We start from the raw sequence: 18,887 nt of genomic DNA, 5'->3' as shown, positions 1-18,887 counted from the left end.
CAACCAGGGATCAAACTCGGGACCTCGTGCTTGCCAGGCAGGTGTGATGCCACCAAGCTAAATCTCTGGCCCAATACCCTGTACCCTATATTTTTAAAAGATTCATGGAGGGGCTGGGGATTTAGCTCAGTGGTTTGGCTGCCTGCCTTGCAAGCACAAAGTCCCGAGTTTGATCCCAGTACCAAAAAAAAAAAAAAAAAAAATTCAGGGAATCAGGTATGGTGGTATATGCCTGTGATCCCTGCGCTCAGGAGGCTGAGGGAGAAGGATCAATGGAAGTTTCAGGCCAGCATGGCCTAAAAAATGAATTCAAGGCCACACTGCACTACAAAGCAAGACCCTGTCTTAAAAACAACAACAAAAATTCATGTCTCTTTTTACCTTAAATCTTCAATGCCTAATAAAGCAAGTAAAACACGACATTTGACAAATGATAGAAATTGTGAAAATATTTCAAAATGTGATACATACTATATTTTTCTGGGTTTTGTAACAATAAAAAAACTGAATTTCTTTGGCATAAATATACATAATTTTTGAAATAGTTAAGCTTCACCTACCTTGAGCATATAAAGTCAGAACTGCCTGGATGGCTACATATACGCCAGAAAACTGGTATGTTTCAAACATTACCTGAACATTCAGAGAAAGAAAAGAAATGGCATTTAGAAAGTTAGGTGATGCAAATTTACATGCTTCTTTCAATCTCACAGAGTGGATTCACTCACGGAAGCTTCAGAATCAGAGACCTAGAAAAGCCTTCCATTCTAATTAGCACCTCTCCTACAAAGACTGCTACCTACATGTCTGAACTAAAATTTAAATTTCTACATATGGGGAATAATCAAAAAATAGCTGAATCTTTAAATTTAAAACTTATTACACTAAAAAATTCATTGCCAGAACAATGGGAGCAGGGTATTTGAATCATGTGGGGGTATTCTGAGGGGGATTAATAGCAATGAGGTCTTTTATTGTAATTTTAAAAAAAGTAAATATTCAGGGCTGGGATGCCTGCTTTGCAAGCGCAGGGTCATGAGTTTGATTTCCAGTACCAAACAAACAAACAAAACCCACCAAAACATAAAACATAAATATTTAGTGTATTTTTTTGGTCACTTACTTTATTTATGTACTTACTTACTTATATTTTGTACTGGTGATCGAACTCAGGACCTCCTGGGTTGCCAAGTAGGTGCTGTGACACTGAGCTAAATCCTTGGCCCTATTCTTACTTTTTTTTTTTTTAATTGAATTTATTGGTACACTCTAGGTAGACAGTACAGTTACATTCATTACTGAGATCTTGTACCTTTACATGCCAGGTCTATTCATACTTTGCTATATCACCCCAAATTTTCATTCATCTTGATGAGGCATTCAGAGTGACAGGGATGAAAATAAAATTATATGTGTGCTAACTTGAAAAGTTATTAGAAGCCGCGCGTGGTGACGCATGCCTGTAATTCCAGCACTCGGGAGGCTGAGGCAGGAGGATCGCTGCAAGTTCAAGACCAGCCTGGGCTACATAGTGAGTTCCAGGTCAGTCTCAACTACATAGTGAGACCCTGTCTCAACAAATAGACAAACAAAAAAAGAAAAGCTGTTAGAATTTTTCTTTCCTTGTATTGGAGACAGAAGGTCTCACGACGGTGTTCAGACTAGCCTTAAACTCACTATATAGCCCAGGCAAGTCTGGAACTTGCAGCAACCTTCGTCCTTCAGCCACCCAAGTGCTGGATTATAGGCATACACTACCATATCCAGCTAAATCTGTTAGAATTTGATTTTATTTGTAAGACCATTAAAGTATTTGTACTACTAAAATAACTTCTGGATGAGATTAAAATAGGACATTATTAATAATTGCCAAAGCAAGCAAATAAATATTAAAATATGAACCATAAGTGATTATATTGATTCTGTAACTAAAAGCATGGCTTTAACATTCCCAAAAACTTCATACAAAAATTAAATTTCAGCTGGATGGAGTGGCACACACCTGGAGACCCAGGAACTGGGGAGGATGAAGCAGAAAGATCACTTGAGCCCAGGTGTTTGAAGCCAGCCTAGGCAAAATAGTGAAAACCAGTCTCAAAAGAACAAAAGGCCAAAACCAAAAAATTCGAGTTTCAACTCAACTTTCAAAATATTGTCTAACATAGCCGGGGATGATTTAGTTCAGTGGTTCCACTGCCTGCCTTGCAAGCACAAGGTCCTGAGTTCGATCCTCAGTTAAAAAAAAAAAAAAAAAAGCCAAAATCTAAAATGCTCCAGAATCCAAAACTTCTTAAGCATCACGCCAATGCTCAAAATGTTTTAGATTGCAGATTACAGATGCTCAACCTATAGCGAATGCAAAATAAATGGCTTATGTTTATTCCCTTCATCTATAGCAACAACAAGAAAAACAAAGTTTTGATGTAACATAACATCACAGAGATACACATATATGTATCTTTACTTCAAACTTACCTCTACAATCTTCTCTCTGTTTTTGGTTGGGTTCATAGGAGGTTCAGTAAGTAAGATCTTGCAATTTCTGGTATCTATGTTGAGTTTTTCTGGTCCAAATGTATAGTCCCACAGGTGTTTCATGTCATCCCAATTTCGTACTATGCCATTTTCCATTGGGTAGTTAACCTCTAACATCGAGCGTAATTCACTGGCCTCATCACCAACCATAAGATCCTAGAAAATTATAATACCAAAGCTTTAGACAAGTCAAGTTTTTACATAAAGAAGTTTTAGAAAATTATATTCCCATGGTATTCCAGAAAATTTTGGAATAATTAATTTTAATCCTTCTGGCATTTTTTCACATAGAAGTTTTTTGTTCCACAAGTTAAAAACCTTTTCTTGTAAGAAAAATGTCTTGGAAAATTTAATTATAGATAATCAATTTTTATGGACTATGTGGTTTAAATCAATAAATTGACCTTACCTTTAATACATGTTTCCAAAAGAAGAGCAATAGCACAAATAAACCCCACATTTTCATATTTTGGAAGATTTGTATGAGGTTTCATCTGTTTCTTTTGCTCAAATATTCAAAAACTAAGTCCTGTGATATGTGAAATAGCACATCAGGGAAAAAAATCCTGTAGGAAAATGATTGATGCATGCAGCACATCTTTGTACTACTAATTATCAAAGTGATAAATTTAAGTACTAGAATCACAATAAAAGCAAAAAGTAAAGTGATTATTACTCTATAATAATACATTCATGTACCAATGAACATAAATTTCTCAAACTTCTACCTACATGTCTGAACTAAAATTTAAGTTTCTACATATGGGGAATGACCGAAAAATAGCTGAATCTTTAAAATGTACAACTTACTACACCAAAAGACACATTGCCAGAAGTATTCTGAGGGGGATTAATAGCAATGTGGTCTTTTATCGTAATTTTTTAAAAAGTAAATATTCAGGGCAAGGGATATAGCTTGGTGGCACAGCGCCTGCCTGGCAAGCATAAGGTCATGAGCTTGATTTCCAGTACCAAAAAACAAAAAACAAAAAACAAAAAACAAAAAAGTAAACATTTAGTGTATTTTTTGGTCACTCTGTATGCCTCATCAAGATGAATGAAAATTTTAACAAAGTAAGAATAGGGCCAGGGATTTAGCTCAGTGGCACAGCGCCTGCCTGGCAAGCGGGAAGTCCTGAGTTTGATTTCTCTGTACAAAAAAAAAAAAAAAATTAAGAATAAGAAAACAACTCATTCATTGGAATTATGTTACAGGCAAAGTTTTCAGCTTAAAGTATAATACTGGAAATCCATACTACCACATAGAAAGCATAATACTCAACTCTTATCTCCAGTGAGAGCATATTTAAAATGGCCCACATTTGAAAAATCAAGTTTTGTATGTAAAAGACTAATAATGTCCTAGAATTTAAACTTATTTTAGAAACCAGAGTCAAGAAATTAAATATTAATTTATGTGCTGATGGACTCAGTTTTTAAAATATCAAAAGTAAACAGCCAGGCGTGGTGGCGCACACCTGTAACCCCAGCAGTTGGGAGGCTGAGGCAGGAGGATCGGTCGCTATGAGTTCAAGACCAGCCTGGGCTACATAGTGAGTTCCAGGTCAGTCTCAACTACATAGTGAGACCCGGTAACACTACTTGCTAAATATGGAGTTCAACTTACAGGAAAATACGCAAATTAACATGAGATGACTTAAAATGGAGGTTTGAAAAAGATGAGTTTTAAACTTTAAAAAAAATTAATCAGGTAAAACTAGGATTAAGAATCTATTAATGAACAGATTTCTGGAAAATCCAACAAAATCAACATCACAAGGGAAAACAAAAGCAGAAACTAGAAATGTTCACTAAAACTTTCTACTGCAATAAATTTTTATAGTTTATTTTCCCATAACTTAATAATCCAAATTTCTTAACTTCTAACTACTCAGAATCTTCAGGGGAAGAAAACACAAAATGAAAAATCTGAATTTCTGAAGACATGTAATATGCTGAAGTATTTAGGGAGAAGTATATTGGTACTTTGAAATACTGAACATAAAATTTAAAAACCAAGATAAGTCTGATGGGTAGATACTTCAACAGTATGTGAGAAATCAGTATTATATGTTAATGTCAGAATCTAGGTGGTAGGTACATGGATTTCACTGTAAAATTCTTGAACATTCTTATATATTTTATTTTATTTTTTATTTATTAACTTTTGGTACTGGGGATCGAGATCGAACTCAGGTCCTTATGCTTGCAAGGCAGGCAGTGGAACCACTGAGCTAAATCCCTGGCCCATTTTTATGTATTTTAAATATTTAATAAATGTTAGAGGAGAAATCTGTACAACTTTTGGTTATTAATAAATCTAATTTAATACACTATTCTTTACTTACTTTCCCCTATAATGAGTGTATCTTTCTTTGTGTTATATGCAGTTATTAATTGGTTTATAAAACCAGTTAATATTTAAGCCAGTTTAAAGTCTGATCTCATTTCAACAAAAAACTTTTTATCCCATTCAAGAAAAAAGGTTTAAAAATGGCTGACACAATGCCAACTCAAAATAAAAAGCCCATATATCTTTTTTGGGGGGTACTGGGGATTGAACTCAGGACCTTGTGCTTGCAAGGCAGGCAACAGAACCAGAGCTAAATCCCTGGCCCAAAAGCCCCATGTATCTACTTCTAGGACCATGCATACCATAAAGGATTAACTGAAAGGAATATTTGGCACTGAGTATTCTTAGCTCCTTCCGCACAGAAAGGACATTTAAAATGGACTAGAAGTGCCAATTTATTTGAAAAGTGCAAAGCTTCTTTACTATTACATTCACACTACCAAATTTAAAAATTCTATAGCTAAAATTTTTATTTAAAAGTACAATCTTCTCTGTAATTATTGAATAATCTTCCCTAGGACTCTTCAATTTTCCAAAAAAAAAAAAAATAATAATAAAATAAAATAAATGCTTTGAATGTTATGTAAATTGTCCTCACCATCCCCCCCTAGAACCAAGTTATAAACAACCAGATCTGGCCTTACATCTTTACTCTCTATTCCACTGCTGGACTTAATCTATTATTTGAAAGAATAAAAAAATCATCTATTTGAAAAAATGGAAAACAAACAAACAAACAAACCCAAACCAACAGTAACTGAAACATTGTTTGTCTGGCCTTTGTTTTACTAAAAGCAGGCAATATAGATTATACTTGCCAAGAATCACTGTGAACAATGTCACCTCAAATTAGAAAATAAATACAAATTTAAAATCACAATTACATCCCTAAAAAACAATTCCCTTAAAAAAAAAAAAAAAAAAAAAAAAAAAAACCTGTTAAATCAAGGCTACCCTGTTCGTTTATTTACAAGTACACACTTTAAAAAATCTCTTCAGCCGGGGATTTAGCTCAGTGGTTCTGCCGCTTGCCTTGCAAGCACCAAGGACCAGTTCAATCCCTGATACCAAAAAAAAACTCTCTTCAAGATTTTAAGCAAAGGGCCGGGGGTGTAGCTCAGTGGCGCTGTGCCTGGCAAGTGCAAGGTCCTGAGTTCGATCCCCGGTACCGCAGGGGTGGGGGGAACAGTGTAACTCCGGGAGTGGTGGCGTACACCTGTAATCCCAGAACTCGGGAGGCTGAGGCAGGAGGATCGCTGTGAGTTCGAGACCAGCCTGGGCTACACAGTGAGTTCCAGGGCAGTCTGAACTACATAGTGAGACCCTGTCTCCAAAAAACCAGAAAAAATAAAAAAAAACAGTGTAAGATTTTTAAGACAAATGCATAATTATTTTTATAGGAAAAATATAGAAATTTCTTTTTGTTACTTTTGTTTATTTAAAAGACTTCACAAAGTATCATTACTAGTTAAAACAGATCACATCTTTAGAAATACCTGATTTTCATGTTTTTCAAAATTGCTTACAAATGCTATTAAACAAACTTGAAAATATCTTTTATAGACACACATCTACAGACTCTGAGACAAAAAGGTAATGAAAGAGCCTAATGTCTGGGATAGGCTATTCTAGGTGAATAGAAAAAGGCACCTCACAATGGTATTTATTTGGGGGAAGGTTTCTATTGATTGTAGGAAAGCCTTACAGATTTACCTTTAACTTATTTATCCTCAGAAAATATTGCCCAATCTATTCATTGGTAAGGATGATAAAGAAACAAGTCATTCTTTTATTTTTCTTTTTCCATTTATAGTTCATATATATTAAAATTTATCTCACTTAGTAAATATATATGATTCCACAATGGATGCAAATATATATATATACAAGGTATGACGGGCAATATTTTAATTTAATATTGTCAATAAAGTGAATTTATCCAAACAGAGCTTCACTACAATTTTTGGGATCATATATATCTTACAAAAAGGGTACTTGGTTTCTACTATTATGTACATCACATTCCAGTTTAATTATAACATTCATCTACAGAAAAAACAAGGAAAACAATTCAAAACTATGTTAGTAATTAGCTCTTATTTGATCCATTGTATGCAATCAGGAAATACAAGACTTAATTAGTTGCTAACAAACTGAAGCAATGAAAAGGGTTAAAAATTAAAGTACTTAAAGTAAAAATATGGAATCATCCCCCCTCCCCAATACTAAAGGGGCACAAAACAACAGCTACTGTCCCACCAAGCAAAAGTGGAAAACAAACAGAGAGCATGTGTGTAACCTCACTTACCATCTTTTTGTTATTCTACTTCAACAGGTCAAGAAAGGTGAAGAAAGAGAAGGTAGAAGTAAGAGTCAGAAAAGGCCTAAATAAAATCCTCACTGAAATTTTTAAACATACAAGCAACAGACAAATTAGGTTGAGGTCAGATGTAGTACTAGTATATTTTATGGAGTTAACAATAAGGGCCAAAGTAACATGGACAGTTATTACTCCTGTATGAAAATTAACTAATAAATGATTTAAATTTCCATATTTTTAGTCAATCATCACATTTTAGCTAACAAGACACACAAATACAAGTCAGTCCACTACGCACAGAAATTCCAAAGAGTCAAGCTTCCTTAATTCATTACTGAATTTAAGAACTTTAAGAAAAATAAAACAGTTATAGCAAAGTTCTAGCTGAGTAGGCAGAGGGTTAGTTCAGGGTTGTCCAAACACTAGCACACAGGTTAAAATCGACAAGGTCTCTCTATTTTACTGAAAAAACAATTTAACTTGAAAAGCTTAAGACTGAGCACAATGAAAAGAACTGAGATAATAGAATACAGAATGACAAATTGTATTAGCAGTACTATCAGGGAATTCTTTGGCAAAAATACCTTATTAGAATATCAAAGTGTATAATATCAGTTGGCCTTAAAAAAGGAAGAAAGTGGGCAAGAAGAGATATCCATTTATGCCTATGTTGGAGAATGACAATGGCTATATAAGATGATCCTTTATACCTCAAAAAAAATTTTGTCCATAAATATAAAAGTCACACACTAAGTAAAAATATTACCCTCAAACAGTAGTTTGCCCTTATCGCTATTATTAACTATATTTGTAGTTGAAATTCTTTTAGAATTTGATTAGAATGGCAGGAGTTCACAAAAACAGAGTAAGGAATCCCATAAATGTCCCAAAAGATCCTTCATTTTGAAAAGCCTTATACGGAGTGTACCACTTTTGTTTTTGTAACTTAAGAGGCCAGAATTCAAATTTTTAGTCTTTTAAAAATTAACATCCAGTGGGGTCAGGGATTTAGCTCAGTAGTTCCACCGCCTGCTTTGCAAGTACAAGGACCCGAGTTCGATCCCTGGTACAAAAAAAAAAAAAATTAACATCAAGGAGCCAGGGATTTAGCTCAGCAGTGCCACTGCCTGCCACACAAGCACCAGGTCCTGTGTTCGATCCTTGATACCCCCCAAAAAATTAAGAACCTGAATTTCGGGCCAGGGATTTTGGCTCAGTGGTTTCACCACGGGCCTTGAAAATGTAAGGGCCGGAGTTCAATTACCTGGTACCAAAAAAATAATAAATAAATAAAAAGAACCTGAATTTCAGTTTCCCTTTTGTTTACTGTGCAACTCAATTCTCTAACCCCCTACTTTCCTATATATCTCCAGTGACTGTCCCAAAGACTCTCCAGAATGCTAGCTTGTTCACAAAGAATTTATTTAGAGTCCCCTATATTCTACTGCATTCCGTAGAATTTGATCTCAGGGCCACCTGAAGAATTTAAACTCAATTGGTGACCACTGTCGCTTTTTTTTTTGGAAACAAGGTCTCACTCTTTGTAGTTCAGCCTGGCCTTGAACTCATTGTGTAGCTCAGGCTGGCCTCAAACTTGTGGCAATCCTCCTGCCTCTGCCTCTCAAGTGCTGGGATTATAGACATGAGCCACCATGCCCAGTTCACTGACCTTTTGATTGTTCTATTCTTTTTTATAAAATTGCTTAATTCCCAATGATTTCTAATCTGTGGGAGAAAAATCTATCATTCATATGTAGTTTCTTTATCTAAGTAAAGCAAGCAGGTGATGACAACTTTCCCTCCTCTCCTCATTGTTAAAATAGATAGTGCAAGGCCAAATAAAGATCTGAACAGCTTGCTTCAGCACATTATAGAAATCAGTTATTACATTAGTGAAAATGAGGGACCAATGAGATTTACATTCTGTGTTTTTCTGACTAGCTACATAAAAAATGAAAACATGGGGGAAAACATCTAAGGTCCCAAAGTGACACTAAGATGTAATGACAAATATATCAGAGTAAGAGACGTAAAATTACCAGATTGATTTCTTCTAAAAAGTAAACTATATAATAGGATGACTTTAATTACTAATTCAGTGTTTTGCATCAATTCAATGTTTTTAAAAGTTATATTCCAGGTAGTAGTATCATTAAGAAATACATAAATAAAATTAGATGATACTAACTTTTTGCACCCTTGTTCAGGTGTTAACATAAATTAAAAAGGAGAAATTCTACTCTCCTCCTTTGCTTTTCATGGCATCATATTTTAAAAATACTTAATTTAAAGAAAATTTCATATGTCTTAAGAGTCATTTTAACAATAAAACATTACCTTGATTTCAATGTTTCCCACTTTGGTGGTTGATCTGATAATAGGTCTGCCAACCAAAGCTGGGAAGATATGTTCTGGAAAATTGGAGCCTGCATATCCACACTTCACAAACTGCAAGGAAAGAGTAAAAGTGGTTAGTGTCAAGATACTTACTATAATTAATTAAAAACAGCAAATGAAAAACACCACTTTGCAATGATACAATATTTTAAACTTACACTGCAAGGTGTGGTGGTGTACACCTATAATCCAGTGCTCCTGAGGCTGAATAAAGCAAGAGGATCAATTCAAATTTAAGGCCAGCTTAGGCTACACAGTAATTTTAAGGCCAGCCTGACATGTCTCAAAAACAAACAAACGTATAGTGCTTTCAAATTACCCCAAGTAGTCACCTACTCTATTACTCCTTTTCTTTCAAAGCACTAGCTCTGAAGTTCATGGGTTACTTTGTTTTTACCAGTTAACTGTTTATTGGTGCTTACATTCCCCCAGTAAAGGAAAAGCCCCCTAAAAGTAGGTCGCAAAGCTGAGTAGTTCATGAAGTCTAACAGAAGTCTTGGTGCACAGAGGTCATTCAAGCTGTATCAACAAATGGTAAGTTTTTGTTTTTGATTTTTTTAAATGAACTTGGGGTATGACAGCACACACCTGTAATCCCACTACTCTGGAGACTGAAGCAGGAAAATCACAAGTTTGAGCCACTCTGAGCAACTTGTTGAGACAGCGTCTCAAAATAAAGCAATACAGGGAGGGAGATTTAGCTCAGCGGTGCTGCCGCCTGCCTCAAACACAAGGTCCTGAATTCAATGCAGGTACGGCAGAAACAAAAACAAAACAAAAGAAATATAAAAGGGCTGGGGATGTAGCTCAGTACAAAGGCCCTGGGTTCCATCCCTAACAAAAACTAGGAAATGAATAGAACTAAATCTTAATTCTAAAGTAGGCTTTATATTATAAGCTTTACTTAAACTCATTTTCCAAAATGGGAAAACCAAAGCCGGGCATGGTGCACGCCTATAATCCCAGAACTCGGGAGGCTGAGGCAGGAGGATTGCTGAGAGTTCGAAACCAGCCTGGGCTACACTGTGAGTTCCAGGTCAGTCTCAACTACACAGTGAGACCCTGTCTCAAAAAAAGGAAAAAAGGAAAAACCAAGTGGCAACAGGACCAACATCATATGAAAGTAAACATTAGGTGTTTTAGGCTATTTACATTTTTACAGTTATATTTCATATTCAGATAATGTACTTCTAAGAAAGGCACATTAATGCTTCTAATAATATTTCTATTTTATGTATGTAAGAAACTGAAAAAAAAAAGGCATTCTAGGTGATATAGCAACTACAGTAAAACTTTTAAAAGAAGCTAAGCTAAGATTTCTAATTTCTGTATCAATAATGTTTTAAGAGCAAAAAGTGACATGGGGGGGAGATGTAACTCCCAAACCTACTAGATATCTGAAAAGTAAGTTCGTGTTCTCTAAAATTGAATAATGAATTGTAGGAACAACAGAGGTTAAGAATAGGAAAAATAGGGGCTGGGGATTTAGCTCAGTGGTTCCGCCGCCACCTGCCTTGCAAGCACAAGGTCCTGAGTTCAATCTCCAGTACCCCCCCCAAAAAAAAGAACAGGCAAAAGAACAGGGGAAAAAAGCCTCTAAGAGAGACAGAAGGGGAACTGGAAAGTGGGTTGCCCAACTCACCCCACTTCTCAAATATGCTTTATACAGCAAAGCCATGTGGTGAGGCGGGTACAAGGTGAGATAAAACTGCAAGACCCAGTGGAAAATTACAAGGTGGGGCAAAACCATGACCAACAATAAAATTACAAGTACACTCACCAGGTAATATTGATTAAACGGGGGGGGGGGTCAAATGAGGGAGCAAGTCCCGTAGCAAGAGTACAAGCATTTTCAATAAGGGTGGAGATCAGGGATATTTCCTGGAAAGGCTGGGTTAAGACGCTGGCCCCCCACCTAGGTGACTGAAATCTATTTTGAACATCAATCACTTTTATTCCCAGGGGAAGCACAAAGGTTACTAGTTTCTCTGCTTTTACAATTCTGGCCTTCAGTGAATGTGTCTTGATTGTCCTCTATGTTGGCTCCTTGCTGTGTTGGTTCCTTGAGGGAGGCCCTGTCTAACTGCCTACAAGATATCTAATTAATTTACCTATCTGCAATAAAAGGGGAATTACAAATTTCAGAGTGAGAGGAGGAAGATATATTAATAAAGGAAATGTAATTATAATCTCTACCCCTTTAACAATTTAGTTTACTGATAAAACTCCAGCACCTAGAATGGTGTCTGGCACATGGTAGGTGCATGTTCAACATTAAAAATTTTAGCTGGGTGTGGTGGCACACACCTGTAATCCCAGCACTCGGGATGCTGAGGCAGGAGGATCGCTGTGAGTTTGAGACCAGCCTGGGCTACATAGTGAGTTCTCAACTATGTGAGACCCTGTCTCAAAAAAAAAAAAAAAAATTTAAAATGTTACTTCTGACTTATTAAGAAAAAGTCTTTAGCATAGTGTGCATGCGTGTGTGCATGAGTGCGGTCTCAAGACCCAATCCCCTGCTAGGCATGGTGGTGCACACCTGTAACTCCAGCACTTAGGAGGCTTAAGCAGGAAGACTGCCCTGAGTTTGATGCCAGCCTAGACTACACAGAGAGTTCAAGGCCTATCTGAACTACACAGCGAGACCTTGTCTCAAAGAAACAAAAGAAAAACATTAAAAACATTTTTAAAAATCCTTCAGATACTAAATAACGACTATACATTTAGTATCAGAAAAAGTAGTGTTCTATGACTCCATTGAAGAATCAGGATGAAAACCAGAATGTAACGCACAACACTAATAATACAAAAATGGACAGAAAATATTAATGTACCCCTTGATGGAAACTACAATGTACAAGGAATTGTTTTATTTGATGTGGTAAAATTTAGCAGCATCTAAACCTCAGTGACTTTTGACTAACCCACCTCCAAAATATAAAAATATTCAAACATCTCTACAGCAACCTTGTTGGAGATGATGCTGATGAACCACATTTAACTATAAATAGCCTAGAACATTCTGCCACCCAGAATTTACTTGTCTTTCATAAAGAGCTTTTTAAATGTTAAAATTATGATTTAAACAACTTAAGCTTTTACGAAAAGTCTGTCAGAAATTTTACATTCCCAATGCCACCTTAATTTGTCCTTTCAGTTTAATTTTAGAACCTAAGTAAAACACACTATTCAGATATGTTTTCTTTTATACCCAAAAAACCTACTTTGGAAGTTTACCAAACTAGGACCACCAATGCTAGGGTATTTTTCAGGTACAGTTACCCATTTTTAAAAGTGTAATACCATACAATTCTTATTGGGTTACCTCACAGTACAGAAGTTAGTAATATGGTGGTATATGTATAGACAACCTGCTTGCTCATATGTACCTCTCATCTGATTGTGGCTGATGGTGAAAAATGAGAGTATACTTCCCAACTAAACAAATACTAAATAGAATTCAGGATCACTGGTTCATTTTTCCACAATGCCTCCTCAAATAATTAGTATGACCTAGAAGGATGTGGAGGAACAGTTTAGCACAGAGGAAATAATCAAAATCCTGCTCACTTTGTATGTACTGAAATGATGTGGGAAGGTAGAGAAAAATATTATTTTCATCATCCCAACCTTACCCAAATTTCAGTACAAATAAAATGTCATAATCACTAGTCTAATGTCAGTAATAATTTATGCATCTATCTAAAAAATGTAGACAGTAAGTACTTTTTGAACACTAATTTCTTTTTTTGTCTGCAGTTCTGATCCCAGGGCCTTGCACATGTCAGGCAAATGTTCTACTACTGAACTACAATCCTAGTCCTTTTCAATTTTTAGTTTGCGACAGTCTTGCTAGGTTGCCCTTGCTGGCCTCAAATTTGCAATCCTCCTACCTCAGCCTCCCAAGTAGCTGAGATTACAAGAATGTACCACACCTGGATTGAATAATAAATTCATATATTTAACCTCAAAGTAGTAAGTAAATATGGAGAGTGGGAGGGTTATAAGTACTCACTCACCAAATTGAAAATGCTCACTTATTGAAGTATAAATGTTCTCACAGGAAATAGAGAACAACTGACTAAAGAAAATCTACACATTTGCAAGGCCATTTTCTGTGTACTAACTGGAGATTAATGATTTTGTTGAATAAGAAATCATATCAGAAGTTGAAGGAAGGAGAAGCAACCTGGGATGGGCCATAAGTCAAACCCAGGTACATGGAGGAGGCTGCTAAGGTTGAAAAATCTTCCCTCTCACCGGGAGCCATATGCACACAGTGGAAACGTAACAGGGCAAAATGGTAAATAATCACATTAGTGTTTCCTGATTACTGCATAAATGTTCAGGTAGGTAGCTCATATTTTAAAATTCCCGAGTATATTTTAAATGCCAAACAATTGCAAGTGCCCCAGAAGACAAAAATGGAAATTTCTGGGCTGGGGATTTAGCTCAGCGGTTTGTTGCCCTGCCTTGCAAGCGCAAAGACCTGACTTCAATCCCTGGTACCAAAAAAAAATTTCTAATACTACAGAAATAACTGTAAATCTAGTAACCGCTTTACAAAAAGAAAAAAAAAAGAAAATTTGGGTTTTCAAATTAAGTATCACTTACTAATAGCTTAATCACTTACTTATAGTAAACTTACTAATCACTTACTAATTACTAAACAATAGCTTACCAGAAGCATATGCTTAGAATTCAGGGTTAGCATTCCTAAAGGGTATTAGATATTCCACCAAAATAGAAACTTCACTACTTCACATAATTTCAAATGTGAATGCATTAACAGTTATAAAAACTTAATTAAATATTCCATTTTTCAATAATATAAATTTAAAAGTCAACCTGACCACTCCTTTCTGGCAAAAAAACCCCAAAAAAGTGCGTTTAAAAAAAGTGAAACCATGATGTGACAAAATACAAAGAAATTATTTTCTAGATTGTTCACTTGGTGCATCTTTACAATTCCTCCCCCATGCCAATCATTTTAAGACCTGGTAACTTAGTTCTCTCATTGTATGCAATAGGCTGTTTAACAAATAGATTTTACCATATATAGTTTCCTCTTCACAGCACTGTGGTTTAAACTGCCTCACTTACTTCCCATTGAGTCATCAAATGGTAGGAGCATGAGCAGTATGCTCCTCCAAGCAAAGAGGAAGAAAAATATGTTATCTTCTCTAAAAGAACAATTTTTCCTCAAAGAAAAAAGAGGGGGGGAGTTACAAAGCTCTGTGTGAGTTTATTTAGTCTGTGTTCTGTTACTAATTTTATCTGATGGTACTGGTATATTAATTTAAGTGCATCGTGACTGTTCTTATCTTTGGTAACCAAAATATTTATTTATTCCAAAGCAGTCGGTAGGGTGAAACCAAAGTTTTTGGTTTAATCTCTATTTCAAACACTCCTAAATTCAAAATGTATATTAGCATAAGCCTGACAAAGCAGGGCAAAATGAACTACAAATGTGAATTAATTATTCTAGAATTTTTAGCGTCTCTGTATCATTAGATTTTTTTCTGGGGGGGTTTGAGACAGGGTCTCACTATGTAGAGACTGACCTGGAACCCAACTATGTAGCCCAGGCTGGTCTCGAACTCACAGCGATCCTCCTGCCTCAGCCTCCCGAGAACTGGGATTACAGGCATGCACCACCACACTTGGATGTATCATTAGATCTTATTAAGCATTATGCCAATAAAATAGTAGGCACTCAAGAAGTCTTCATTTTGATGATGAACTAATTACAGGTGAAATCACCCAAGTTTGGTAACAGGATATACAACACAAGGGACGTGGGACCAACTAAAAGGGACCAAAACCTGGAGCTCTACAGAGGGTCTCCAGATGTTTCCTTTGCTGGCCATTTTCAGTGGCTGTTTTAGATTTGAGAGGCCCATAAACTACTGTAATCAGATAAATTTTTCTCCTGTAGGATGCCCTAAAGTACTGATCTAGCTGGGAGAAAATGAGGAAATGGAGTAGGACTGACCTGGTCTGAAGAATGTACCTACTCTTACAGTATTGAATTTTGTGCTTGCCAAAGGGATTTTTAAAAAATCAACTTTTCAGAGCTGGGATATGGCTCAGTGGAAACTACCTGGTCTTGTGGGTCCGAGGCCCTGGATTCAATCCCCAGCATAATAATAATAATAATAATAATAATAATAATAAAACAATTTCTCAAACAGCCTCCCCCTTCGGTTTGTTTTTTGAGACAGGGTCTTGCTATGTAGTTCAGGCTGGCCTTGAACTCACTATGTAGCCTAGGCTGGCCTCAAACTCATGGTGATCCTCCTGCTTCAGCCTCCCAAGTGCTGGGATTACAGGCATGCACCACCACGCCTGGTTCTTCTAACAGCCCATAATTTTAAAACCTAAAGCATTTAAGGGACAAATGAAAACATTTCATATTAACTACTAATTCCATGAATTTTAAAAAATTAAATCTGAATGTCTTTATATTTAACTGTAAAGGCATCATTGTAATTCCACATACCTAAATAAAATAAAAATGATTATGTCTTGAATAAATAGAACATAGACTGTAAGTAGTTACTAGTCCTCTAAATTTTCAGAAATATTACAACATTCCTGATTGTTATATAACATATTTTATCAGTTGTTTCTTCATTTGAAACCAACCATGTCTAAGGAAATTACGGATAATATTTTTAAGCAAATATAACACTAAGTAATACTGTTGTGTGAATTTTCAGCTTTTTATTTACTTCATAATAACAGATGTTTTGTCCTAAGAAACAAGATTCTGAAGTAACAGATTACATAATCAGCTTTCTAACATTAGCTGCATTAAAGAAGTAGCAATATAAATATTCACTTATGGTAACATTCCTATTCTAAGTGAGTATCAAACCTCATATAGGCTGTGCGCACATCTGTAATCCCAGCTACTTGGGAGGCGGAGGCAGGAACATCAATCAGATCCATTCTGGGCAACTTAGAAAGCCTCTGTCTCAGAACAAAAAAATAAAGGGCTGGGCATCCTTTGTGTGTGGCACAGCACCTCTGGGTTTAATCTCTAGTACCCTCCTCAAAAACAAACAAAAAAACAAAATCCTTATAGGCGCTAGCAGCACAGTGCAAGCAAACAAAAAAACCCCACATGTATAAGCACCCTACAAAGTGCATCATCCAGAACCCCTCAAAGAGGAATCCATTAAAGTATAAGTTTGAGTATCTGACACGGTTACAGACAAAATAATTTTATTTCAATTTTTAAAATTTCAAAATTTAGAAGTCAGTTTGAGACTACAGTGGAAATCAAGTGAATATATTTTAAAAGTATCTTTAACTGAGTTTTAACTGTACAGTCATGTATGTTCAGAGTTAATTTAGTTGGCTGAGGCAGGAAAAGGATAACCACGAGTTCAAGGCCAGCCTGGACTATACAGTGAGACCCTGTCTCCCAACACTCAGGAATCTGAGGCAGGTGGATCATGATTTCGAGGCCTGCCTGGGCTTACACAACCAGGCCCTGTCTCAGAGACAAACATATTCATTAAAAAAATAGGGTAAACTTCAATCATTTGTAGGTAAATGGATACACCTCGAGATCATAATTTTAAGTGAAATAAGACACACAAGTTTAAATTCTGAATTGCTTCTCTTGTGTGAGAAACCCTAAGGGTAAACAAGGAGCAAAATGGAGAACAGATATTGGTGAGTAGGAAGAACATGTAGTAGGGAAGGAGAACAATGGATGGGGCAAGGGAAGGAAGGGAGAAGAATTAAAATCAGAACGCAAGGGGGAAAGAAACAAAACCAAAGCTTCTGTACAAGGGGAGGGGAAAAAGGGCTGAAGTGGGGAAGAATTGAGAAATATTATGTACAGGTACAAATTCCCTATGATGAATGTGAGCACTATGTATGGCAAATATATAATAATTTTAAAATAAAAAATGGGATCATATTTCAACTTTTTAAAAACTTACTAAATCTCAGATATGTTTTAATAGAAGTGAATCTACCTTCTTCTAAAAAGTGTTTTGTAGCCGATGTGGTGGCGTATGCCTGTAATCCCAGCACTCAGGAGGCTGAGGCAGGAGGATTGCTGTGAGCTTGAGACCAGCCTGGGCTACACATAGTAAGTTCCAGGTCAGTCTCAACTACATAGTGAGACCCTGTTTCAAAAAACCAAAATAAATAAATAAAAAGTATTTTGTATACAGCCCAGGGATTTAGCTCAATGGTTCCTCCACCTGCCTTGCAAGCACAAGGTCCCAAGTTAGATCCCTGGTACCAAATTAAAAACAAAACAAAACAGTATGTTGCATGGGTGTCCCACTGTATTATAATATTCTCCTTATTCTGACAATTTTTAACTTAGTTCAAATGAACTAGTATATAAAATCATTGCTTGTGAAAGTCTGCAAAAACAGTCGAGGGCAGTGTTAACAGTAGAAAATACAGTTATCACACCTCTTGCTCCAAAACAATCCAGTTTCCACAGCTTTATAAAGTTCAAGTAAAACCTATTTTAATTAGTAACTTTATGGGAAGTCACAAAATGTCACAATACCAAAAAAAAATGGTTAGAAATCACCCCAAAACATATGCAAAATAAATAACATTTCCGTTTTATTTCTTGACTTTGCTGCCTAAAATGTATTTTTTTTAAATGGGGAGGTGCAGAAAAAACACTTTCAAGTAGTTTCTAAATCAGTGCTTTAGTCCGAGTTACAATTTTAGAATCTTCAAGACTAATCTTTGTATTCTGCACTTGAAAAATGAGGCAGGAGGAATCAAAACTGTAATTTCTCTCAAGGTTATTGGAATTAACATTTGGGGAGAAGGGCTCCTAGATTCCCCAAATCATCCCAGCGGACTCTGGTCTCTATAGGGTTGCTTCGCATCTGGACCAAACTACCAATACCCAGAACAAAAAAGTAAACGATGCGCTGCCGACCCGACCTTCTTCTCTCAAAATAACATGCGGAGGGAAGGAAAGGAAAGAAGCCCCTAAGAAGCGCTGCGAAAGGCTGAGGCCGCTGCAGGATGGAACTTCCCTTTTTTTCCTGTAAACCCGTTTCCTGCCTCCCATTCGGTAACTTCAACTACACAGGAAGAGGAAGGCCTCTAGGTCTTTCTCCCTGTTACACACCGGTGAATCGGGGAAATGGAGCCCTCCTAAGGAACACCGAAGCCCAGCCTTTTACTCCTGTGGGCACTTTGGACAAACTGTCCCCGCCGGTGCAAGCAGAGGCCCCCTCCGGGCAGTAGCTGGGGTCCGTGCCCACCGCCCGGCAGTCTGCTGCC

At 36.4% G+C, this 18,887-nt stretch overlaps 1 protein-coding gene across 2 annotated transcripts in view; it reads right to left on the bottom strand.

Annotated features, from left to right (window-relative positions):
• Actr2 (actin related protein 2) overlaps positions 1-18,887 on the bottom strand; it is a 43,413-nt gene that overhangs the window by 24,188 nt on the left and 338 nt on the right. The window contains exons 2-5 of one of the 2 annotated variants that reach the window (XM_033764401.1): positions 9,546-9,656; positions 7,197-7,211; positions 2,476-2,691; positions 561-633 (exon numbers count right to left, since the gene is read on the bottom strand). In XM_033764401.1, coding sequence (XP_033620292.1) covers positions 561-633; positions 2,476-2,691; positions 7,197-7,211; positions 9,546-9,656 — 415 coding nt within the window. The remainder of the gene's footprint in view (positions 1-560; positions 634-2,475; positions 2,692-7,196; positions 7,212-9,545; positions 9,657-18,887) is intronic. The other variant, XM_010609730.3, reaches the window with a different exon arrangement.

This window comes from Fukomys damarensis, unplaced genomic scaffold (genome assembly GCF_012274545.1).
Source record: "Fukomys damarensis isolate Sample0158 unplaced genomic scaffold, DMR_v1.0_HiC HiC_scaffold_2, whole genome shotgun sequence".
Classification (NCBI taxonomy): domain Eukaryota; kingdom Metazoa; phylum Chordata; class Mammalia; order Rodentia; family Bathyergidae; genus Fukomys; species Fukomys damarensis.
Note: the sequence above shows the minus strand (reverse complement) of the source record. Positions and strands in the feature narration are given on the sequence as shown.